This window comes from Ovis canadensis, chromosome 11 (genome assembly GCF_042477335.2).
Source record: "Ovis canadensis isolate MfBH-ARS-UI-01 breed Bighorn chromosome 11, ARS-UI_OviCan_v2, whole genome shotgun sequence".
NCBI lineage: Eukaryota > Metazoa > Chordata > Mammalia > Artiodactyla > Bovidae > Ovis > Ovis canadensis.
The window spans coordinates 51468192-51493160 of NC_091255.1; the positions used below are offsets into that span (position 1 = coordinate 51468192).

Genomic DNA, 24969 nt, shown 5'->3' on the forward strand with positions numbered 1-24969 from the left:
GAGAGCTGGGGCCCAGCTCTGTGGATCTCAGTCTGGCCCTAGAGGCCTGACCCTTCCCCCACAGGGGCCTGACTACCATTGTCTTGGGATTTGGGGGCTGTGACTTCTCATCACTTTGGTACAAAGCAGGCTCAAGCCTGTAGCCACCAAAGTACATCCCAACCTCCCTCTCCTGCCGGGCTCAGGGAACGCAAATGCATTTCAATATCCGCCTAAAGCAAACATAATTAGGAAGATAAATCAGCTGGAGGAACCCCCAAAGTTTAATACATTTCCAGTACCACCGGGAACAGATTTTTGTCCCCTCTGCAGGTCTGGGCTGTCAGATGTTTTATTTCCAAGGAGGAGGCGGAGGCTGTGCCTCTGGGCTGAGGAGCCCAAAGGATAGGAGGAGAGAATGGGACTGTTTCTGTTCCTAGATCCTCAAAGGCCCGTGCGGGCCAGAATAGGGGGGACCTACCCCCACCCCAGATGCAGAAGTCAGACCCAGCTTCCTCCCCTGCAGCTGTTTCCCCCACAAATTAGACACCCGTTTGGGAAACAATGTAGCCTCGTTAATCATTTAATGAAATAAACAACTAATCATACTGTGATGCCGCCAGTGTTTCTTAACACACTCCCCTGCCCTCAATCAGCCTGCCCTGGAGGGAGGAGGGGAAGGAAGGGATGGCAGAGGGGAAGAGCCTACGGCTGACAGAGGGTGATTCCCCTCAGGACCCCAGCCTTTCCAGAAGGGACGGTCATGGAAAGTTCTTGAGATCTAGAGGCAGAGGTCCAAGGTCTGGGTCCCCACTCTGCTGCTGCTTCCCCGGGGGAGCCTTTGGGGAGCCCTGCACACATCTGAACCTCGGTTTTCACACATGGAAAAGGGAGCTGATGGTCACATCTGCCTCACTGCGCTGTTGAGGATTCAGAGGGAAGAAAGAATGTACAAAAGTTGTTTGACCCTTTGGATCAGACCCCTTTGGGTCTGAGCTGCTGTCAAGCTTTATTATTTACAACTCCAGGATTGAGTGTCTCTAAAGCAGGCCTGATGGAAGCAGGAAAAGCTTCTTGGAGCAGCCCTCTTGTGCTGGGCTTCAGGCTGGAGGAAGACCAGAAGACAGGAAGGGGAGCTCAGATGTCTCCACACCTATCCTGAGGGCCAGAGAGAGTGCTCTAGGGACTCCTCCAAAGGCTGATGTCCTTTGGTCCCCATTTTTCTGAACTCCCCTCATTACTACCTTTTCTGAAGTCTGGGTGAGGGCCCCATGTTGCCATAGTAACCCCACTCCAGATACGCAGAGTGGTCGGGGGTGGGGGCTAAGGTCACGTCCCTGAGGTTCCTGGTGGATGCCAGAACCCTGGCAGGCGATCCTAATACAGCTGTCTCCTTTGCTCCACTCTCTTCCCCAGGAAAGGGGTTCAGCTCTTCAGAGCACCCCCCACTTCCCTCTCTGCCAACAAAGGAGTTTCTTCTACACAGTGCAGCCCCCTCCCCCACTTCCCCCTTCCAGCTGGGTTCCCAGGTCTCTCTCCATTTCTAGCCAACCCTCTACTCCTTCTCCTCAAGGCTGGAAATGAGGGTCAGAGAGAGGGGAGGCTCCCAGTCTAGGCATGTGGGGTGATTGCCGAACAGTTACCCGCCCCCCCAACCCACCCCCCTCCCCTGCTCCCCAGCAGCCAAAGAGACAAGAGGGACACATACATGAGTGTTCCTCCCCACCAAGAAAATGCCTCTGCTGTTGACTCCTAAATAACAGATGTCTGTCTGCATATTAATGGGATTGGACGAATAATTGGTGAGTTTTTCATTCAGTGTCAGAATGAACCCGGAGGCCTTATGTTCATGCACACAGACACCCACTCACCCCGAATATCCCCTTCCCCCAGAGCACAATGAGACAGACGCAGATGCTGGCAAGCTTGACCCACAAAGGGGAGGGGCAGATAAGGAAGTGGGAGGGGGTGTCTGCAGGAAGGGGACTGCCACAGTCTGGGTCTGTCAGTTTTCTCCCTCTTGACTGCTATCTCACCACCCCCCACCCCCACCAGGGGCAAAAGCTTGCATCTGTGAGATTTCACCATCACGACAAAGGGGCCCAGAGAAAGGTGGGACCTGAAGGTAGGGAGGGGCGAGGCAGGTTCTGCCCCAGGGAAGCAACAAAGCAGTGGCCTCCTTCAGCAAGGTTGTACCTAAATGAACCTGGAATCAGGGGCCTCCATACCCTGCTTTAGCCTCTGTGCCAGAGAGTGATGAGCGAGCGAGGTGGAGATTTTTGAGTCAGAAATGGCAGCTGGGCACTCTTGTGCAATTTCCCCAGCCTCTCTGAGCCTGTCTCTAAGATCACTGCCTCCAACAATTGAAACGATGGAATGAGGCAACATGTATCATGTGTCTGTTCTAGTGCCTGGTTTATAAACTGCCCCCCCACACACCCTAACAATCCCCTAAACACACCAAGACAGTTTCAAAATTGCTCCCTCTCCTGCCAGATCCACCCTCATTAGGGCAGGGGTTAATTAGAAGTTTAGTAATTATCCTAGCTGCCTAGAAACCAGGAGGAAAAAATACAGAGAGGAGCAGGAACAGAGAGAGATTAGATAGACACAGGAGAGAGAGAATTGATGAAATCCAAGGCCTAGAACAGAAGGAAGGAGACCACAGAGAGGTAGAGCGGCAAGCTGGGAAGGAAAAGGTGTGGCAGGCCAGTGGAGTGAAGCCTGAAATGAGAGTCTAGAATTGAGACTATAGATTCTAGAAGCCCCAGCTGTCATGAACTCGCTGTTTGACTTTAGCAAGTCTCATCCCCTCTTAGCATCTTAGTCTCCTCATCTGTAAAATGAGGGGGTTGCTTTGCTCTTGGGGTCCCTTCTCATTGTGTGAGAACAGGAGTTGCAGTGGCGGGGAGAGGGGACAGGGGAGGGGAGGTGGGCTCCCCCCTCCCCCCCAACTTACTATGGCCCATCCATCAGTCACTCTTGCTCTGTGTCCTCTTTCCCTTGGTAAATGGATCTGCTGCGCCAGCAAACAACTGTCCATTGTGTCCTAATGAGGGACGAGCAGGGAAAACCAATCACTTATGATGCAAATGAGCGGCGGCTGCGGCCTCCTCGCTTTCACTGAGTGCTGTATTCTGCAGCAGCGGCAGTGCCCCGGTTGGGCCTTTCTCCCCAGCCTCAGTTCCCATCTGGTCCTGCTGGAGGAGGGGGCGGGCCCAGACTGGCCTTCCCATTGTTGTTCTTTGCCACTCCCAGCAAGGGGGCTCCACCCTCACAGCCTCCCAGAGGCCCAGCTTCTCTCTCCTCGCCCAAGAGCTCCCAGGGCAGCTCCATTCTTGTTTTTAACTAAAGTGAAACCCACATAAGGTGACACTAACCATTTTAAGGTGTACAGCTCCATGGCATGCAGTGCATTCACGGTGTAGTGCAACCACCGCCTCTCTGGGCAAGGGTGTCATGCTCCTCTGTCCCTCTCCACACCCCCCGGGCTCCAGAGGCACCGGGAAGCTGCTGAGGCCTTAGCAAAGAGTTGAGGAGTAATGGAGGTTGGTGTTGGGCTAAAGGCTGAGAAAAGCCCAGAGCTGGCCTGGGGGTGCAGAGAAGACAAAGCCTGCGCTTTAGGATGGATCCTGGGGAGAGAGATCAGGCTTTGGTGGGAAGCAAGAGATTATCACTGTCTTCTCCAGCACAGCCGTGGGACCACATCTTTAGGGAAAGGGCTCTTGTTTTTTAAATCAATTAATTAGGCTGTGTCAGGCCCACGGGCTTACTTGCCCTAGGGCATGCGGGATCTGAGTTCCCGAATTGGGAGTTGAACCTACTTCCCTGGCATTGGAAGGCCGATTCTTAACCCCTGGACCATCAAGGAAGTCCCAGGAAATGGCCTCTTGAATTCCTGTAGAGATTATTATTCTGACCTTAGGTTAGAAACCAGAGGCTCCAGCACAAATCTTGGTTTCCATGGCTTTCACAGCCTCTGTGTGCTTGCTAGACGATGATCCCACCAGAAGGCTTCTCACCCTGGCAGCTGCAGAGCGCCCTGAGACAGCCTCCAAAGCCCTTTGCCTCCAGGAGACCTCCCCTCACCAGACCCCAGGCTTCACCAAGGGAAGATTTTTCTCTCCACTTGGGACTAGTTATATTGCAGAGTCCCACAGCCTAACAGCTGGGAAGGCCCACATAAGTAGTCATTTGAGTTTCTCCTGCCATTTGGCTTGAGATTGTTTTCAAGAGAAGATGGTAAACATCTGCTTACCTGTGTCTGTTATCTTTGGATTCACCTCATTCCTGCCTCCCGCCCCTGCTCCCATCTGGGACATGTGGTGATGTTTTAAACAAAAACAAAAAAACACACAAAATCTCTTCTGGAACTAACCAGTGGCAACTGCTACAGGATTGCAGAGGAAAAGCTTTACAGGGTCACAAACTTTCTTTTATCTTTCCGTATCCCTACTCCCCCAGAATCCACTCTCTCTCTCTCAGACAAAACAGCTCAGACACCACAATGAGAGCATTTTCATCTGTGCTCTAATGAATAGGGAGTCCTGGGTTAGTCAGTTCTAGGTGTGCCATCAATTCACTGGGTAACCTTTGACCAGACCCTGGATACTTCAGTTTTTGTTTTGCTGCGTGGTGCAGCTTGCAGGATCTTAGTTTCCCCAACCAGGACTAAACCCCGGGCCCTCAGCAGTGCAAGCACCAAGTCCCAGTCACTGCATCACCAGGGAATTCCCATGGACCTGTTTTATCACTTATAAAGTGAGGATAACAATCTCTATCCTAGTGATCTCCTAGGGAGCCAGCAAGGAGAGAGAAATAATGGTTGTGGCAGTGCTTTGAACTTGCAAGATTATAGTGAGCATCCTAGTTATTTCTCCAGTGATGGTGGCACAGCAGCTTATCTGTTGCAAGTATTCAGTCTGTGGAGGCCCTGCTGGAGGAAACATGGGTGGGGAAATACCTTCTTTGTCTGGGAAGGTAGTGGTTTGACTCATCACAAAGCAGTGGGCTTCATGAGATCAAGGAGGAAATCTGTAGGTGTGAGCTTAGAAGAGAAAGAGGGATTCTTGGACATCTGGATCTCTCATACTGTTTCTGGAATGAATTTGGGTGCTAGAAAAATGGGTGGGAGGGACTGAAAGAAATTAGCACTCTCAGTGGCAGAATGTGGCTGGTTTTCTTGCAGGTGGGGTCAGCAGTTGGATAAGGCCTTTACTCAATGAGTCTATTCATTTATCCTTTACCCATTCATTCAGCAAATACTCACTGAGTACCCAACAAGGTATCCCTAAGAACAGAGTTAGGTTATAACAAAGATAAAATGATACTAATCCTGCCCATAAGGACCTTCTTGTCAAATAGAGAACATAGAATATGTACAGAATAACTTAGAAAGTATCAATAAAGCGAAACTTCTGGAATGTTTGGGGATGGTGGTGGCGGGGGAGGGATTCTCGCCTGGAAGAGGTGGGAAAGGCTCTGTGGAGGAGGTGAGGTGGGCAATATTGGGGCCTGCAGAGATGACAGAACAGGACACACTGAAGACAAGACAGAATGTGAGCAGAAATCTGTGAATCCTCATATATGGTGGCTAGGGTACCTGAAACACACAGCAGGTGAGGCACTGATGAGGATAGGCTTCAGCTTGGAAGGGACAGTCTAAGGCGTGGTAGGTCAGAGAAATACATCCTTAGAAGACTTTCCAACTCTTCTTCTGGACCCTTCCCCCAATTCTGCTAGTTGAAGGTGAACTGGGACTTCTGCAATCTTCTGACTTTCCACTTGGCCAAATCCTATCCAAGCTCCAAGGGTCAGTTTGAGATGTTTTGCCCCTAATACTAAGCCAGTGGTTCTCAAACTTGAGCAGCCTTTTTTTTTTTTTAATAGTTATTTGTTTGGCTTCACTGGGTCTTAGTTTTGGCACACAGGATCTTCCATTTTTAATTGCAGCATGTAGGATCTAGCTCCCTGACCAGGGATAGAATCCTTGAGCTTGTTTTGGAATTATTGCTTTCCTCATGGTGTTTCTGATTAAGTGGGTCTGAAGTGAGTCCCTGGAATTTGCTATCTAACAAGTTCCTAGAGGATGCAGTTTCCGCCCTCCCCCATCCCCCATCAGGGGCTCATGGCTTGGTTTGAGAATCATTGCACTAAGATTGCATGCCAAACAGCCTTATCATTCTGGGTCTCTGAAACTAGGTCTCAAAGCTCCTGTTTGCCAGCCTTCATAATGTGGACATGTGAGGTGCCCTGCAGCAGGCAGAGCTCACCACAAAGTCCCCTAAGGACTTCTGAACCAGAAAATGCTATTCTTTTTTTCCCCCTGGCTGTGCTGGGTCTTCCTTGTGGAGCACTGGCTCTAGAGCACATTGGCTTCTTTGGTTGTGGCGCGCAGGCTTAGTTGCCCCACAGCACATGGGACTTTAGTTCCTCACCTAGAGACCGAACATGCGTTCTCTGCATTAGAAGGCAGATTCTTAACCACTCGAACACCAGGCAAGTCCCCAGAAGATACAATTCTGCAAAGGTAATCAGTGGCTTCCTTGCTACACCCATTGAATAGTAAGCAATTAGAAGGCCAGGAATGGATCTTTCCTCCACTCTTCCACAAGCCTAGCACATAAGAGTCCACCATAGAACCGGGATGTAGTCATCCCTCAATCATTAACCTTGTTATCATCTCCTAGGACTGGTTCCCAGCAGTTTAGCTTTACACAAATCTTTGAATCAAACTTTTGCCACCTCCTTCTGTAGTGTGACCTTGGGCAGGCTGCTTGACCTCTCAAAATGTCATTTTTAAGTTGGGAATAGAGCCTGGCACTTTGTAGGAGTGCTGCAAATGATCAGTCACTTATGATTATGATTATTTATTTGGCCACATCGGGCCTTAGTTGCAGCATGCAGGACCTTTATTGCACATTCTCTAGCTGTGGCTCCGGTTCAGTTGTGGCACACAGGTTTAGTTGTTCCATGGTATGTTGGGAATCTCAGTTCCCAGGCCAGGGATTGAACATGTGTCCCCTGCATTGCAAGGCAGGTTCGTAACCACTGAACCACCAGGGAAGTCCCTTGTGATTATTATTGTTGCTCCTGAGAGCTGGCAAGATCAGATGGTCCCCAGAACCCAGGATTGGGGTTCCATTTCTCTTTTTAATTTTGTCTTCTTCTTCCCATCGGCCTCTGGTTTTGCCCTCCTTGGACCTTTCTTGTCACTAGGGGCTTCCCTGCCTTTCTCCCTCCAGGCCAGCTTTCTCCTCCCCTCAGAGCCCACTGGTGGCCACCTCTCACTGTGTAAGGGCTTGATTTCCGTCAGTCTATAAAGGTAAATTATAAAATCATTTGTTGTATTTGTTCTCATTACCTGGAGGGTTGTCTGAAATTGTCTTTTGTTGCAATGCCACATTTGCATATCTCTATGCTGGAGTTAAAGGCTGCAGCCGTGGTTTCACTGCAATTTAAATATTAATAAAACCTCCTAAACCTCAAGCTGTTGTTTTAAGCAGCCTGGCTCTTCGGCTCCTAGGTTGCTAATATAATTTAATCTTTGTCCTTTGCTTCGTATTTGTTTAAAGAGCCATTCTGGAGTCAATTGGAGCCAGCTCTGTAAATAAGATCCACTCACGGACCCCGGGAACCTTAGTTTTCCTTAAGGGGACTAAGACCTACTTCTCCTGGAGACAGAAGAATAGACCATGGGTGACATTTTATACCAATTAGTAGCCCCTTCCACTAAGCCAGTGGTTCTCAAACCTGAACTTGCTTCAGAGTCTCAGACTGCTGGGCTCTTCCCCCAGTTTCTGATTCACCAGGTCTAGAGTGAGGCCCTGGAATCTGCATAGTTAGCAGGTTTTGTCTCAGCCTCCCCCCTCACTCCTCATCAGGGGACTGTGGTTTGAGAATCACTGTGCTAACATGCCCTTTCATTCTGGGTCCTTGACCTCTGGTTGGCTGGCTCCCACAACATGCAGGGAGTCTCCTGTTCTCCATTTCTTCCAGCCCCTCAAACCATTACTTAAGATTTTCCTGATTTCTGAGACTCATTTCGGAATCCTCCTCCTGCACTTCCCTGATTCCTGCTCTCCACGGCAGCTGGCTGTCTCCAGTTCTCCTTAATTTTCTATTTGCCCAGATTCATTTAATTTTCTCCTTGTTAGGGGCAGATTTACAGGCTGTTGAAGGGAGCCAGGCATTCTTGGAGTTTGGTACAGGGTTCCCGGGCTTAGCCATTTCACAGCTAGCTCCCCCATTCCTAACCAGAAGGCCCCACTCTCTCCTGGGTTCTATAGGTGGATCTGCAGTTCCCGCCTCACCCTGCCCTCCTCCGTGTGCTCCCTGCCTCTGGGGCTGCCTTTATCTGCTCCTTGCAGCCTTCACAGGATACATTCTGGGCACCTTGGCTCCTTCCGCTCTAACCACCCCAACACCGATTCCTTTCTTCTTCCCCTGCATGTTTTTGAGCCGATACTTTGTGGATGATTCTGGTTGCATTTTTTAGGAGGGAGATAATCTATGAGCTCTTCTCTAGGCTCCCCTCCCTGCGCCTGCATGATAATCCTTCCTCTTCTCCTTCCCTTCCAGCTTCTTTGCTGAAGTTCATTTCATGAAATGAGATAAAGGCAGTACAGGAAATCATTCCCCAAAGGCTGCTAAAGGGCTGAAGATTTCGGGATGGAAAAGTGGGAGAATACCTTAAAGCCAGAGGTCAAAAAAGCAAGTAGCTTTACTCCATCATCAGATAAGATTCTTAAGCTCTGCAAAGCATCATGAGGCCAGGCCCAGAAGCTGACTTCTGGGAGAGGTTAGGCAGAGTGGGGAAAACAGATTGGGTGGATGTTTGTTGGGAGATCTTAAGAGACAATTACGGAAAACTTCTTAGTCTCTGCTTTCACCCAGGATTCCTGGGAAGGCATGATATACTACATAGATGTCACTTTTTCTATTAACCCATTAGTGATAGGGGAAGCAGGATGAGGCCTAGCTTACTCTCAGGGTCCAGTAAACCATGGCTTGTCAAAGGAATGAGACATTTTGGACTGAAGACTGTGAAGCACTTGCTTCCTGCCTGCCTTTATGGACTCTTCTGTCAGGTAGACAGGAAGCTGCCCTGGGCCCAAGAGAGGCTGCACAGTGGGTGAGGCTGAACTGGACTGATCTGGACAACTAGAAAGTAAACAACCCTAAGTGAGGAAGCTAGATGGGAGTGGAAAAACAAGTAGCTAGCATCCAGTCCTGTAAATCCCCTTGCCTAGGGCTGCTTTCCAAGTAGAGCTGCCATCAGGAGGTAGGAATTTTCTACTGCCTCCCACTGTAGCCCATAAGAGAGACCAGAGAGGGATTCCCCTGGCACCCTGGCAGTCCAATACAGGGGGCACAGGTTTGATTCCCTGGTGGGTGACAAGATCCCATATGCCATATGGTGTGGCCAAAAAAAAAGCCAAAGTGCACTAATTCCTCTCACAATTCACACCTCTCCCCAAATTCCCTTGACCTGAACCGCTCGCTTTCTGACCCAGGGTCAGTGACAGATGCAAGTGAAAAGCTGAATGGTGGGATGGAAAAGGCATGGGTTCAGATCTTTGCGTTGTCATTTATTAGCTGTGCACACTGAGTAAAATCTTGAATTTCTAGCTCCTGGTCTTCAAATGAGGTGACAAATACCCACCTCACAGAGCTGTGATGAAGACTAAATGGGGGATTTCCCTGGTGGTCCAGTGGTTAAGAATCCACCTGGTGAAGCAGGGTACATGGCTGGATCCCTGGTGTGGGAAGATTCCATATGCTACAGGGCCAACAAAGCCCATATGCCACAACGACTGAGGATTTGCTCTAGGGCCCATGCACCACAACCAAGAGGAGCCCCGCTCACTGCAACTAGAGAAAGCGCACGCACAGCGTTGAAGACTCAGCGAAACCAAAAATAAATGAAAGGACTAAATGAGATAAAAATATAATAATGGCAGGTAGTTCCATTTTCTCTAGTTCTCCTTCACCTATCCGCCTTCCTTACAAATAAGGCAGTACTGAATTATGCAAGGATTTCCCTCTCTGTGTCAAAAAGGATGCTAATTTCTGAAGAGAGCAAAGACCGAGAAAAGATGATACAGTTATCAGTGGGTTAAGCATGTTAATTAGGAAGGGTTGTCTGAATTCTAAAGATGTCCTCCCTGGATTTCTGGCCCCAGGGGTTATTCAATCAAGCACTAAGCTAGGTGCTGCTGTGAAGGGACTTTGAAACTCTAATTATGGTTACAGACTTTAAGATAGGGAGATCACCCTGGATTACCTGGTGGATACACTCCTACCAGAAACAGAAATTTCTCTGGCAGGAGTTATGAGGTAGAAGCAGGAGTCAGAGAGATCGCGTGAGACAATCTGAGCAGGCAATGCTGGCTTCTGAACATGTAGGTAAGAGGCCATGAGTTTGGAATGTGGGTAACCTCTAGAAGTTAAGGATGACCTCTGGCTGACAGCCAGCAAAGAACAGATATCTCAGTCATAAGACTGCAAGGAACAATCTGGACAACATGAAATGAACTTGGAAACATTCATTCCCGGAGCCTCTGGGAAGAAACACAGTCCTGTGAAACCTGAAACAAAGAAACCAGCTGAGTTGTCTTGGACTTCTGACCTACGGAACTGAAAGATAATAAATGGGTACAGTTTTAAGCCACTAGATTAGTGACAAATTTGTTATGGCAGTAACACAAAACAAGTACAATAAGATTTTGAAGTCCCCTTGATAATCCTAGGAGGTAGGTACTATTATTACCCCCATTTAACAGATGAGAGGGGCTTTCCTGGTGGCTCAGTGGTAAAGAATCCGCCTGCCAATGCAGGAGACTTGGGTTGGATCGTTGGGTTGGGAAGATCCCCTGGAGAAGGAAATGGCAACGAACTCCAGTATTCTTGCCTGGGAAATCCCATGGACAGAGGAGCCTGATGGGCTACAGTCCATGGGGTGGCAAAGAGTTGGACCCATGACTTAGCAACAACAACAGAGGAGATAGTGAGAAAAGACTCTGAGTAAGACTGCAAGTGAGCCATCAGACTTGGTGTTGCTACCAAGTTTATTTGCAGGTGAAAATACAACATTTACAAAACATATTTTGTATAATCAAGTCTTTACTGCCCCACACACTGGGGGACTAAGGAAGACCTAGTCCTTCCAACAGTTATAAACAGTCCTGCATCATGAGTTTATGAAACACTTTCTCTTCCTTCAGCAAACAAAATTATTTATTAATCTGTACAGTTCAGCAATAGGGAGCAAAGGGAAAAAAATTACCTCAAGGAAAGCAAACAGCTCCTTTCCTGGTGGGATCCGTCATTTTACGGACTTGAAATATTTATATCAGAGATCTTACATTTCAAGAGGAATGGGTCACATATCAGAGCAACAATAAACATTTTATTTGTTACTAATGGGGAGTTAGAAGACTCTCTTTGGATACCAGTTCTTGAAAAGATTTTGCTTTAGACCACATTAGTGCTGAGAAATTCTTTAGAAATCCAACAACTACAGCCCAGACTTTAGGAGATCAGGGCCAGAATGACTCCCCTCTCTTCAAATAACCCTCAAATTTTATATTATATCCACTACCTGCCTCTGGATTCACTACCCAATGCTCCATTCCAACACTTGAGAGCTGCCCTCACTGTTCTGATTTTAAGTCACGTCAAGATTCCCAAGCACCCACCTTCCATTGAAGGATCTGACTTTTGGCCTTTTGAGAAACAAATTTGGGGAAACCAGCTATTCTCCTGAGGCCAGCCACTCTGTGCCTCCAGCTCACGCTTGGATGGGGAATAGGGCTGATAAATAATGAATCAGCATCCTGTTCAATTGGTGGGGTTTAAATTATTTTAAATTCTTTTCAGGTGAAAAATTACTACAATTTTGTGCTCATGGCAGATTTCAAAGGGAGACCTGAAGCAGAAAATCTTTAAGCAGCCCTTGCAGAGCCAGAAGTTCTTTTCAGGCTGATGTACATAAAATATTTAGTAATCGGGTGGAAGTACTGAAGAGGCACTTCTTAAACATGGAAAAAGACCACTTCTTAAGCTCATTCTTGGGGTCCTGCAGAGACAGGCCCTATCTCTAATATACGCGGCTGGCTGGAATCAGCAGCAGCTCTGGGCGACCTGGGGGACCAGGTAGGTGTCCAGCTCCTGGCACTGGTAAAGGGCCACACTGTCCAGTACCCACTCTCGGGTTACCACAGGTGCTTCACACATCTGCCCGATCACTGGGGACAGAGAACACAAGCAGAGATTAGTATCAGTTCACATTTTCCAGATGAGACTCTAAATCTACTTGGGGCAACTGGTTGGATGAGTTTGTAGAGCTCCTCAGGCAGGAGCTAAATCACGGATCCTCAGCAATGCTTCAGGATGTAGTAATAGAACCTTACTCTGAAGCTCAGGAGTGACTACTGGTAAAAGCCTACAGCCTCTGGCAACTTTATTAACATGTGCTCCAATCTGTTAAAGGAAAAATCAACAGAAAGAGCAAAACAGCATTGCAATTTAATGTGGAAACATGTTTGCAATATCTTAAATGAAAAAACAAAACAGTAGATGAGCATGATCACATCTGTATAAAATATACCTGTGTATAGACAGACACACGAACTTTCTGGTGATCCTCTCCAAGTGGACGATCTTGGGCTTACTGGTATTATTTTATTGCGTTTGTGCTCATTTATATTTTATGTGATGAATTTTCATATTTAACCCTCCCCCCCCCCGGGAAACAATTCAGGCACTACTTTTAAAATATAAAATAAACAATAAACATGTTTTGAAAGGACATTTCGGCCATTCATTCATTCATGCAACAAATATTTATTGAGCATGTAGAGTGTACTGAGAACTGTGTTAATCAAGCACTGGGTAATCTGTAGTGAATAAAATGCATCCAGCCCCATAGGACGCAGGTACAAGCCTATGGCTTTCTGGAGGCTCTCACAGGTGCACCCTCCACCCAGATGATACAAATAGGACATTTAAACCTAAAGGCACCACAGTAATCTGCACACTTAACCTGGACCTTCTACCTCAGACTCCTCTGGATGAAGCCTTACAGAGAGACTCACCATGGAAGCCAGCATCCTCTGTCCAGGCATCCGGCTGCACAACCACAACTGGGTGAGTACCCTGCACCCCCAGGAAGGAAAAAGCATTGAGGGTTTCAGAACAGGACTTCTGCGACAGTCACTTCACCACTTCTCAATGGTTTGCTGAAGCAGACTACTCTGTGGGCGACCACACAAATGAGGGAGAAGGGCACATGGTAAAAAGGAAGGGTCAGAGGGAAAGAGGGCTTCCCAGGTGGCTCAGTGGTAATGAATTCACTTGCCAACGCAGGACATGCAGGAGACCTATGTTTGATCTCAGGGTTGGGAAGATCCCCTGGAGGAAGAAATGGCAATCCAGTCCAGCATTCTTGCCTGGAGAATCTCTTGGACAGAGGAGCCTGGCGGGCCACAGTCCATGAGGTCGCAGAGTTGCATCCAACTAAGCGACTGGGCACACACGCACACAGAGGGAAAGAGTATCCCCTTAGGTGTGTTAAATACCTGGAGCTCTTGGGTTCTCACTTACCCCTTAGAGACAGAGTCTTCTGGCACAGGTACAAGGGCAGAGAAGGGTCAGGGTGAGGTGAGGCACCTGAGGGTACATTTGGGGGGTTCCTAGGGACTGATGGGTTCTGTCTTGCTCAACCTCAGGACGGGATACTATGTCCTCCCTGATAGGGCACCAAACACTTACCCGGCCTGGGGTGAATGATGAGGGCTCCTTCACCACAGAAGCCCCACACAGCTGCACCATCCATTCTAGTTGATCTAAACAGGACATTTAGACTCAAAATCACCACAGTGATCTACACATTTACCTGAGCTCTCTACCCCATCCTCTTCTGGAAGAAGGCTTACAGCAAAACTTCTCAGTGGGAGAGTCCATGTTTTGCCACTCCAAAGGGACAGAAAGGCCTTAAACTACAAATTCTAATTCTACAAAGTCAATTTGCCACGGATATGCTACCTACTTTGCTTATCAGTACCCATAAGGTCACTTGGTAGATAAGGTCAAAGTCTTTCAAATGAAACTCTTTGGAAGAAAAAAAAAAAAAAGATCTAATTTCCATTAATTTGCTAAATTGCTGGCTAAGATACTGTGAAAAAATACCCACCTGCCATCCCTCCTTCCCTGCCTAATTCTGTGTTGGTAATTGATAATCACAGCCACTGAGAGCACCATGCTTGGTGGTAATTACTGTAAATGTCAAAAGACGGGAAGATAATTCATTCAGTCAAGAAAAAAATACAAGTCACTCTGGACAGAGACTCAGCACATTGGTGGGGAAAGGCTGTCTACAGAGCTGGGATCAAATCCCTTGGGGGAAGAAAAATTGGAAGAGATCATAGAGATATGCCACTTGGACCTGGAAAATCAGCAGAACTGACCACTGGGTGGCTTCCAGGCAGCTTCAAGTTCTCTTTTCCATCAGTCAGTCCATTTCTAGGGATTGCTGAGATGCTCCTTCTTGTTTGGCTGAGTACACTGAGGTCCATTAACTCACCTCCAAAGTGACAGCTTGCTAGAGACCCTGGTTCTCATTATATCAAAGTACAGAAACACGGAGAAAGCTCTGAGTGGCACTTGGAAATTTCATAAAAATCCAATCAGTAAACAATAAAGACAAAAGCAAAATTACTTTGCCAGGTTCTGCTCATCTGGTCCTTGGGGGAGTAGGAGGACCTGATCTCTGGGACAGAAGTGGGTACAGAGGCAAAGCTGGGTAGCCAGAAGGCAGCCTCTATTTGGAAAAGGCCAGAGGGTAGCCTCTGTTTGGAAAAGAATGAACTAAATCTATACACACCTCAGGACCTCAGCGCTGTACAACTCCAGAGCTGAGCTCCACAGCACTTCTCAACATAACATTACATTCAGTATTGAATTTAATTAGAAAATGTTCATCAAGAGTCTTCCTCTGCTCTGGGCCTGTGTGGGGCCCCAGGCCCACAGGGCTTAGGCAGCTGCTGTGCTTTGGTCTCTGTTTCAAATAAAGATGGTTTAGGAGGAGCAGAATTCTTTCTTGACATTTACAAGCCAAAAAGGTATCTTCTCCCTAACTTATTATTTCCCCCTTTCTTAGACCAAAGGTAAAAGCAGCTCTATCCCACTGAGCACAGAGCACACTGTGTGCTAACTCTTTACCACCTTCTAGCTCTTGAGAAGGGGCACTAGGCTAGTTCTCTGCCATAGGCTATTTAGGTGCAGTTTTGTCTGATGGGTGGTAGAGAAAGAGAATAACCTCTAGAACATCTCACCCAACTGAGGGAACCCCCATAAGGTGATGATGTAGGGGAGAGGTTGGTGCTGGATTGAGCAGTTCTCTTACCTGTGGGCATATTGGTAAAAGGTCCATAGCAACAGATTTCCAGGCCCTTGAAGATCTGGGAGAAAAGAGGGAGAGGGGTGGAAAGAAAGAAACGTTCATTGTAAAAGATATGGATTTTATAAAAAGCAATGTAGAGGACTTAACCTGGTGGTCCAGTGGTTATGATGGCACTTCCAAAACAGGAAGGTCCCTGTTTGGGGGACAAGGGTTTGGTCCCTGGTTGGGGAACTAAAATCCCACATGCCATGGGGGCAATTTTCCCCCAAAGCAATATAGAGACTCTCAAAAGTAAGAACTTTTCCTTTTCTTTAACACCTGATAATTTCTGCTGCTCTTTTCCAGAGATAATCAGCCCAGTGTCCACAACACTGATGGATTTTAGAAGAATTTAAGTGCTCTGTGTATTTGATCTACTTTACAGTCATTCATTGTCGTTCAAGAGCTGAGGATCCCACCTTGCTACCAATCAGGTCCAGGCTCTCCCCTGACCTGTGCAGGTAAACTATACTTCTTGTATGATCAGAAGAAAAAAACTGGTCCTCCTTTATCTTTAAGAAAAGGCTTGGATGGCAAAAGATTCAAGTTATCATCTGAAGTTTGATGTCTATCCAGACTTGATAAGTCAGTACGAACCCTGACCCTAACTGCCAGAGAGGCTTATATTTATTTTATGTGTACATGCTCCTTTTCTTCTAGTCCCAGAACACCTGTTCCTGCCTTCACACTGCTCTTCGAATGGCCATTGTTCCAACCCAAGTTGTCTTTAACCTGACAGTGAAGCCTGATTCTGCCTCTCTCCACTAAGCTGACTGCATAAATTTCAGGAGACACAGATCACACTGTAACTTGTAGGTACCTCTTCTACTCACAGTACTCAACAGACTGTCCAAAAGAACTTTCTGTGATGGTAGAAATGTTCTATAATTGCTTTAATGAGTTACCTGTAGCTAACAAGCACTTGAAATGTGATCATGATTGAGGAACTGAACTTCGTATTTTATTTAATTTTAGTTAATCACAATGTAAACAGCTTCATGTGGCTGGTGACGACTCTTTCCACACAAGCAAATTCTTACCCATGCTTTGGCACAGGTTCTTAGGAAGGAATTAGGTATCATTTTAAAGAAAAAGTCGAAATTGTACCAGTTGGCTGGATACATACGATTTAGGTAGCCTATGTTCTCTCCTGACCCTCCGTCTTTCTCCCCATTCCACGAAATCTAAAACTGTCTAGGCCTAGAACTCACAAGGCTTCAAGAGAGACTGGAGCAGAGAAAAATCAGGAAGCTAAAAACACATGATGGCCTTTTAGGAAATGTTCACCTTTCTCCTTCCTCCCCTCCCACTTTAACCTCAGCCAGAGGAATAAGGACAGATAGCAGGACAAGTCTGCTTCTGCTGTAAATGACAGCCTCCATCTGTGCCATTCTTACTATCTCTACAAATAAACGGCATCCTAAACCTGTTGGCAGGACCTACATGTTTATGATGCTAAAAGTTGTCTCCAGACAGCCAGCTGGAGCCAAGTGAAGTGAAGTGAAAGTCACTCAGTCGTGTCTGACTCGTTGGACCCCATGGACTATACAGTCCATGGAATTCTCCAGGCCAGAATACTGGAGTGGGTAGCTGTTCCCATCTCCAAAGGATCTTCCCAACCCAGGGATCGAACCCAGGTCTCCCACATTGCAGGTGGATTCTTTACCAGCTGAACCACGAGGGAAGCTCAAGAAAACTGGAGTGGGTAGCCTATCCCTTCTCCAGCGGATCTTCCTGACCCAGGAATCAACAGGGTTTCCTGCATTGCAGATGGATTCTTTACTAACTGAGCTACTAGGGAAGCCCGACTGGAGCCAAATGTTGCTGCAAATAGTACAAAAGATTAGGAATTCTAATTCCTAATTCCATTCTGGATGTCAACATCCAGGCTGACATTCACTGATGAGGATGTCTAGTTATGAGATAGGAAATCTGAAATTTCACCTCTTCAAATACATTTCTCTTCCACAAAAAAACACTATGGTAACACTTGGTGTCTTATGAACGACATTACTTTGACCAGCATGTTCCGTCACTGCCATTACAAATGCAGGACAAAACTCCAAATGCTGGACTTTCCTTTCAAGGAGGGAAGAATCTGGTGCTGACTCTGCCTCGCATCCAGTGGAATAAAAACAACTGACTGGCTCACACAGAGCTGCCCTGGGGCCCAAGCAGGAGGAGAAACAGGGCAGCAATTTTTCTTGGCATCTGAAGTTACTTGATAGACTCAAAGGGTGAGGGTACGCCAACCCCAAGGGTTTCTGAGCTCCAGGGCTTCATCTGTGCTCATCTCCCAAAGCAGTTTTCCTCAGAAAAGCATCTCTGTTGGCTCTCTCTCAAGTCCTATAAAGGAACAGGAGGTGCTCTGTATGGGGATGTTGAGATGCCCAGCGGTGCACATTTGGAAAAGGAGGGAATGCAGACCAGGAACATCAGCGCTCAGTGACCCGAGAGCCAGCTCAGGCCTGAGAGGCAGGTGTGAAATCTTTTTCTTTTTTTTAAGTTGGAGTATAATTGCTTTACAAGGTGGTATTAGTTTCTGCTGCACAATGACGTGAATCAACTATATGTATGTATATATATCCCCTCCCTCGTGAACCTTCCTCCTATTTCCCCAGCCCATTCCACCCCTCTAGGTCATCACAGAGGACTGAGCTGAGCTCCCTGCGCTATACAGCAGCTTCCCACTAGCCATCTATTTCACACATGGTAGTGTATATATGTCAATGCTATTCTTCCAATTCATTTCCCCTTCCCTTCCTACACTGTGTCCATGTTTGTTCCCTACATTTGCATCTCTCCTCCTGCCCTGCAAACAGGCTCAACAGTATCATTCGTCTAGATTCCACACATTTGCATTAATATACAATATTTCTTTTTCTCTTTCTGACTTCCCTCTATATGACAGACTCTAGGTCCATCCACTTCGCTACAAATGACCCAATTCCATTCCTTTTTATGGCCGAGTAATATTCCATTGTGTATACACCCCAAATTCTCTTTATCCATTCACTTATCGATTTGTCCTGGCTACTGTAAATAGTGCTGCAATGAATACTGGGGTACCTGTGTCTTTCTGAAGGTGTGAAATCTTGCCTGGATTTCTCCTTGAGAGAATGACATAATTTTGGCTACATCATCCACAATGGTATGATCTGGGGAGGAAAGTCACTGAATCTTCCTAGGCCTATAGTCTTTTATTTGTAAAGTTGTCAGAATAATTAATTTTCCTCCTGTATGAAACCTCCTATAACATGCCAGGAAACTATGGTGTTGTCATTAAGAGTCAGATTTGAGAGGGAGACTGCAGGGGTTCAGCTTCTAGTTGGGCTCACAACTAGCTGTGTGAGCTTGGGCAATTTACTCAACCTCTTTGAGCCTTAATTTTCTCATCTATAAAATAGGCATAATTATAGTACATGCTTCCTAGAATTGCTGTAAAATTCTTAATTAATTAGCAGTCCCTGGATATAGTGAACATGGCATAGATGTTAATGATTTCACTTCCTCTTCTATGCTCCCCAGACAGAACTGGGTACACCCCTCACAGCACTTACCACACTGCTATAGAGAAACACCACTGCAAAGGAGAAAGTGCAAAGGTTTTAGATTCACATCTATCTCAAATGCCAGCTCTGCCATTTACCAGCTAAGATTTGTACCCTAGAAGGAAATCCAAATTATATAACTTCTCTAAACCTCTAAGCTCCCTCATTTATAAAACAGATAATACAGTTGGCCCACTGCCTTATTGGATCCAACAAGTTCTATGTCCAGATTTAATCAACTGTCAATGGAAAATATTTGGAAAAAAAAAATTTTTTTTTTTTCTCCTAGAAAGTTCCAAGAAGCAAACATGAATTTGCTTTTTGGCAACTATTTATATAGCATCTACACTGTACTAGATATTAGAAGTAATCTAGAGTTGATTTAAAGTATATGGGAAATGGAATTCCCTGGTAGTTCAGTGTTAAGAATCTGCCTGGCAGTAGGAGGGACATGGGTTTGGTCCCTACTCTGGGAAGATCCCACATGCCTTGAGACAAACTATGCCAGCGTGCCAGAGCTACTGCGCCTGCGCTCTAGAGCCCCTGAGACCTAACTATAAAGCATACATGCCCTAGAGCCCATGCTCTGCAACAAGAAAAGTCACTGAAGGAGAAAGCAGACCCTGCTCGCAGCAACTAGAAAAAGTCTGAGCACAGCAAACAAAGCAAAAATTTTAAAACAATATAAGGGAAGATATTATATGCAAATGCTACATCATTTTTAAAAGGGACTTGAACATCCTTGGATTTTGGTTATCTTCAGGGTGTCCTGGTACCAATTCCCCAAGGGTATTGAGGAATGACTGTACTTATTTACTTTGTTGGGTTAGCAAAGCTAAAAAAAAAAAACAGAAAACAAAACCCTATTATGAATGCACCTACTTGTTGTTCTAGCAGTGTAAGGGACCATTTTATAAGGCCCCTTATAAGATGAATAAGACCATCTCCTTGAAGAGGGTCAGAATGCAGAGGAGTAGGTGGGCTTTTTGTCAACACTGGGGAGAAGGGCTTTACCTTCTTGTCTCGGGATTCTCTTGCTCGTTTTGGGCCTTGATGGTTTCTTCCATTGACAACATCTCCTCTGACTTCAAAATCATGCTGAAAGAAACCAAACCCAAACCACAGGGGTCAGAGAAAAAGCTTCCTTCAATGCAAACAGAGGAGATACATCATATTTAAGGAATGTATTGCCAGGCAGTTTTGACCCCCTTCCCCCAAAATCATCCTTATTGGTAGAATGAATGAAATGACCAGCATCTCAGCTGCTGAAATCAATTCATTGAAGCAAATCTTTCTGGACAGATACTAACAACTGGCTTTTCACCTCACTGGGACTTGATGTATTTTAATTTTCAACATCTATCTCCTCTGAAAACATTCACTTAGCGTTTAGATTAAACTGCTAATACTGGGCTGTTTAAAGATAACTGGAGAATTCCTGATCTTTTAAATCAATCTGTATTACCATCTAAAGAAGTAAGGGCTTCTCAGGTTTCCCATTGAGAGATTTATAGTTAATGAAACCAAAATGATAAAATATACATTTAAAATACTGAAGAAAAAGGCTTTTCATAATCATATTTTGACTGGTCAAGGATGAGGAAATAAAGACTAATCAAATTGAAGAGGTTACAGCTTTTGGGAGAATTTGGGGAAAAGAATGCTTAGAAACAGTTCTTACTGAAACTCAGACTCTCAGGGACCACATTTGTTGCTAAGAGTATTATAAAGAAAAATAAAGTCATGAGTATAATCACAGGCTGTTATTAGGTAAAATAACTCTGACACTTTCCTGTGGTCCAGTGGTTAAGACTCTGTGTTTCCAGTGCAGGGGGAATGGGTTCCATCCCAGTTGGGGAACTAAAATCTCAAATGCTGCGTATGGTAAAAAAAAACAACAACAACAACAAAGAACTCTGAATATTTCCTGGTCACGTTGAGTGAGAAAGAGTCTAGTGATAAATAATGTGTCATCTGTTTGAAGATGACCCTAAAATTAACAGTCCTCGTCATACCCCTGTGCCTACTAACCTCTCTATCTGGGTGTCACACAACATAATTTCCCAAATCCATGCATCTGAAACAGAGCTCATGGGGCTTCCCTGGTGGTGCAGTGGTTAAGAATCTGCCTTGTGATGCTGGGGATACCAGTTCAGGAAGATCCTACATGCTTCTGGGCAACTAAGCCTGTGAGCCGCAAGTACTGAGCCTGCACCTTAGAGCCTGCAAGCCACAACGAGACGCTTAATGCAGTGAGAAGCCTGTGCACCAAAACTAAAGAGTAGCCCCTGCTCTCCTGCAACTAGAGAAAGGCTGCCTCCAGCAATGAAGACCCAGATCAGCTGAAAATGAATAAATAAATAATTTAAAAAATAAATAAATAAAACAGAGCTCTTGATTCTACTCCTGCCTCTCACTCCTCCCCCTCCCAACACGCTCCTCCCTCATGTCTTCCTTATCTAATTAACATCACTAACATTCACTTCATTGTTCCTGACAATCAGAGGTTCCTGACAATTGTACAAGACGCGTGATCAAGACCATTCCCAAGAAAATGGAATGCAAAAAGGCAAAACCGTTGCTTGAGGCCTTACAAATAGCTGAGAAAAGAAGAGAAGCTAAAGGCAGAAGAGAAAAGGAAAGATATACCCATCTAAATGCAGAATTCCAAAGAATATCGAGGAGAGATAAGAAAGCCTTCTTCAGTGATCAGTGCAAAACAGAGGAAAACAATAGAATAGGAAAGACTAGAGATCTCTTCAAGAAAATTAGAGATACCAAGGGAACATTTCATCCAAAGATGGGCTCAATAAAGGAGAGAAACAATATGAACCTAACAGAAGCAGAAGATATTAAGAAGAGGTGTCAAGAATACACAGAAGAACTATACAACAAAGGTCTTCATGACCCAGATAACTATGATGGTGTGATCACTCACCTAGAGCCAGACATCCTGTAATGCGAAGTCAAGTGGGCCTTAGGAAGCATCACTACGAACAAAGCTAGTGGAGGTGATGGAATTCCAGTTGAGCTATTTCAAATCCTGAAAGATGATGCTGTGAAAGTGCTGCATGCAGTCAATATGCCAGCAAATTTCGAAAACTCAGCAGTGGTCACAGGACTGGAAAAGGTCAGTTTTCATTTCAATCCCAAAGAAAAGGCAATGCCAAAGAATGTTCAAATTACCACACAATTGCACTCATCTCACATGCTAGCCAAGAAATGCTCAAAATTCTCCAAGCGAGGCTTCAATAGTATATGAACTGAGAATTTCCAGACATTCAAACTGGATTTAGAAAAGGCAGAGGAAACAGAGTTCAAATTACCAATATTCAAAAAAAAAAAAAAAGCCAACATTCGTTGGATCATAGAAAAAAGCAAGAGAGTTCCAGAAAAACATCTACTTCTGCTTTACTGACTATGCCAAAGCCTTTGACTGTGTGGATCACAACAAACTGTGGAAAATTCTTAAAGAGATGGGAATACCAGACCGCCTAACCTGCCTCCTGAGAAATCTGTATGCAGGTCAAGAAGCAACAGTTAGAACTAAGTATGGAACAAAGACCTGGTTCCAAATTGGGAAAGAAGTACATCAAGGGTGTATACTGTCACCCTGCTTATTTAACTTATATGCAGAGTACGTCATGAGAAATGCTGGGCTGGATGAAGCACAAGCTGGAATCAAGACTGCAGGGAGAAATATCAATAACCTCAGATATGCAGATGACACCACCCTTATGGCAGAAAGTGAAGAGGAACTAAAAAGCTTCTTGATGAAAATAAAAGACGAGAGTGAAAAAGCTAGCTTAAAACTCAACATTCAAAAAACAAAGATCATGGTACCTGGTCCCATCACTTCATGGCAAATAGATAAGGAAACAGTGGAAACAGTGACAAATTTTATTTTCTTGGGCCCCCAAACCACTGCAGATGGTGACTGCAGCCATGAAATTGAAAGATGCTTGCCCCTGGAAGAAAAGCTATGACCAACCTAGACAGCATATTAAAAAGCAGAGACATTACTTTGCCAACAAAGGTTCATCTAGTCCAAGCTATGGTTTTTCCAGTAGTCATGTATGGATGTGAGAGTTGGACCATAAAGAAAGCTGAGCACTGAAGAACTGATGCTTTTGAACTGTAGTGTTGGAGAAAACCCTTGAGAGTCCCTTGGACTACAAGGAGATCCATACAGTCCATCCTAAACGCAATCAGTCCTGAATATTCATTGGATGGACTGATGCTGAAGCTGAAACTGAAACTTCCATACTTTGGCCACCTGAGGCGAAGAACTGACTCACTGGAAAAGACCCTGATGCTGGGAAAGTTTGAAGGCAGGAGGAGAAGGGGATGACAGAGGATGAGATGGTTGGATGGCATCACCAACTCAATGCACATGAGTCTGAGTAAGCTCTGAGAGTTGGTGATGGACAGGGAAGCCTGGCCTGCTGCAGTCCATGGGGTGGCAAAAAGTTGGACATGACTGAGCGACTGAACTGAACATCCACGTCGTTGTTCAGGACAAAAATTTAACCATTATACTCTCAATTCCTTTCTTTACCCCATCCTCCAATTTAACCTACTGCTCCTGCTTCAGTTGTGTCCGACTCTGTGAACCCAGAGACAGCAGCCCATGAGGCTCCCCCGTCCCTGGGATTCTCCAGGCAAGAACACTGGAGTGGGTTGCCATTTCCTTCTCCAATGCATGAATGTGAAAAGTGAAAGTGAAGTTGCTCAGTTATGTCCGACTCTTCGCGACCCCATGGACTGCAGCCTACCAGGCTCCTCCATCCATGGGATTTTCCAGGCAAGAGTACCTGAGTGAGTTGCCATTGCCTTCTCCGATTTAACCTATTAGTAAGTCTTATTTTCAACCATCGTAAACTAAACTCTTCTTACCATTTCCAGGCCTCATTACTGTACAGATAACATTCAAACTCTTTACCATGACTCACACCAAACCTGGCCCTTGTCTATGACCTTCTCCAACCTCTTGTCTAACCTCAGCTGCCTACATGCTGCTACTGCTGCTGCTAAGTCACTCCAGTCATGTCCGACTCCATGTGACCCCACAGACGGTAGCCCACCAGGCTCCCCGGTCCCTGAGATTCTCCAGGCAAGAACACTGGAGTGGGTTGCCATTTCCTTCTCCAATGCATGAAAGTGAAAAGTGAAAGTGAAGTCGCACAGTCGTGTCCGACCCTCAGCGACCCCATGGACTGTAGCCCACCAGGCTCCTCCGTCCATGGGATTTTCCAGGCAGGAGTACTGGAGTGGGGTGCCATCGCCTTCTCCGCAGCTTCCTATATAAGATCCACCAACTCCCAGCTATACTGGCCCATTTTTCTTTCTTTTTCACTGGGTCCTAGTTGCAGCACACAGGACCTACAATATTCAGCTGCAGTATGTGAACTCTTAGTTGCAGCATGTGAGATCCAGTTCCCTGACCAAGGACTGAACCTGGCCCCCTTGCATTGGTAGTGCAGTCTTAGCCACTGACCACCAGAGACGTTCCTCCCTGGCCTATTTTTCTTTAACAAATCAAGCTCATCCCTTTCTTAAGACCTTTATGTTTGCTGTCCTCTGCCTGTAACATTTGTTTCCTACATTTTTCAAGGTCAATTCTTTCTTGTTTCTTGGGTTTCAGCTCAAGCTTTTCAGAAAGCTTCCTGGGTCTCTTTACCTAAATATTAATAGTCAACCTCTGTCCCCAGTCAACTGCCAGTCTGTTGTTCTGTATATTTCTTCATAGTGTTTATTGATATTTAAACACATCTTTATCTGTTTATCTTTATTTATCTTATTTATTATGTATCTCCCACCCTTCAATGAACATTCATCCCACCAAAGCAGAGGCCTATCAGTCTTGCTTTCTGCTGTATTCCTGGTGCCCAGCAGATAGCAGGCTCCCAAAAATATGGCATTGAAAGTTAAAACCAACAGAAATGTCAGTTAATTAATTATGAATATATTGAACAGTGCATAATAGTTTAAAACTGT

The 24969-nt window shown here is 45.7% G+C and overlaps 1 protein-coding gene across 6 annotated transcripts in view; it reads right to left on the reverse strand.

Moving 5' to 3' along the window:
* Positions 1–11030: 11030 nt before the first annotated feature.
* BRCA1 (BRCA1 DNA repair associated) overlaps positions 11031–24969 on the reverse strand; it is a 68886-nt gene continuing 54947 nt past the window's right edge. For all 6 annotated transcript variants that reach the window (XM_069603731.1, XM_069603729.1, XM_069603732.1 and 3 more), the window contains 5 exons: positions 19987–20070; positions 15386–15440; positions 13753–13826; positions 13077–13137; positions 11031–12227 (listed from right to left, as the gene is read on the reverse strand). In XM_069603731.1, the coding sequence (XP_069459832.1) occupies positions 12103–12227; positions 13077–13137; positions 13753–13826; positions 15386–15440; positions 19987–20070 (399 nt within the window). In that variant the 3' untranslated portion in view covers positions 11031–12102. The remainder of the gene's footprint in view (positions 12228–13076; positions 13138–13752; positions 13827–15385; positions 15441–19986; positions 20071–24969) is intronic.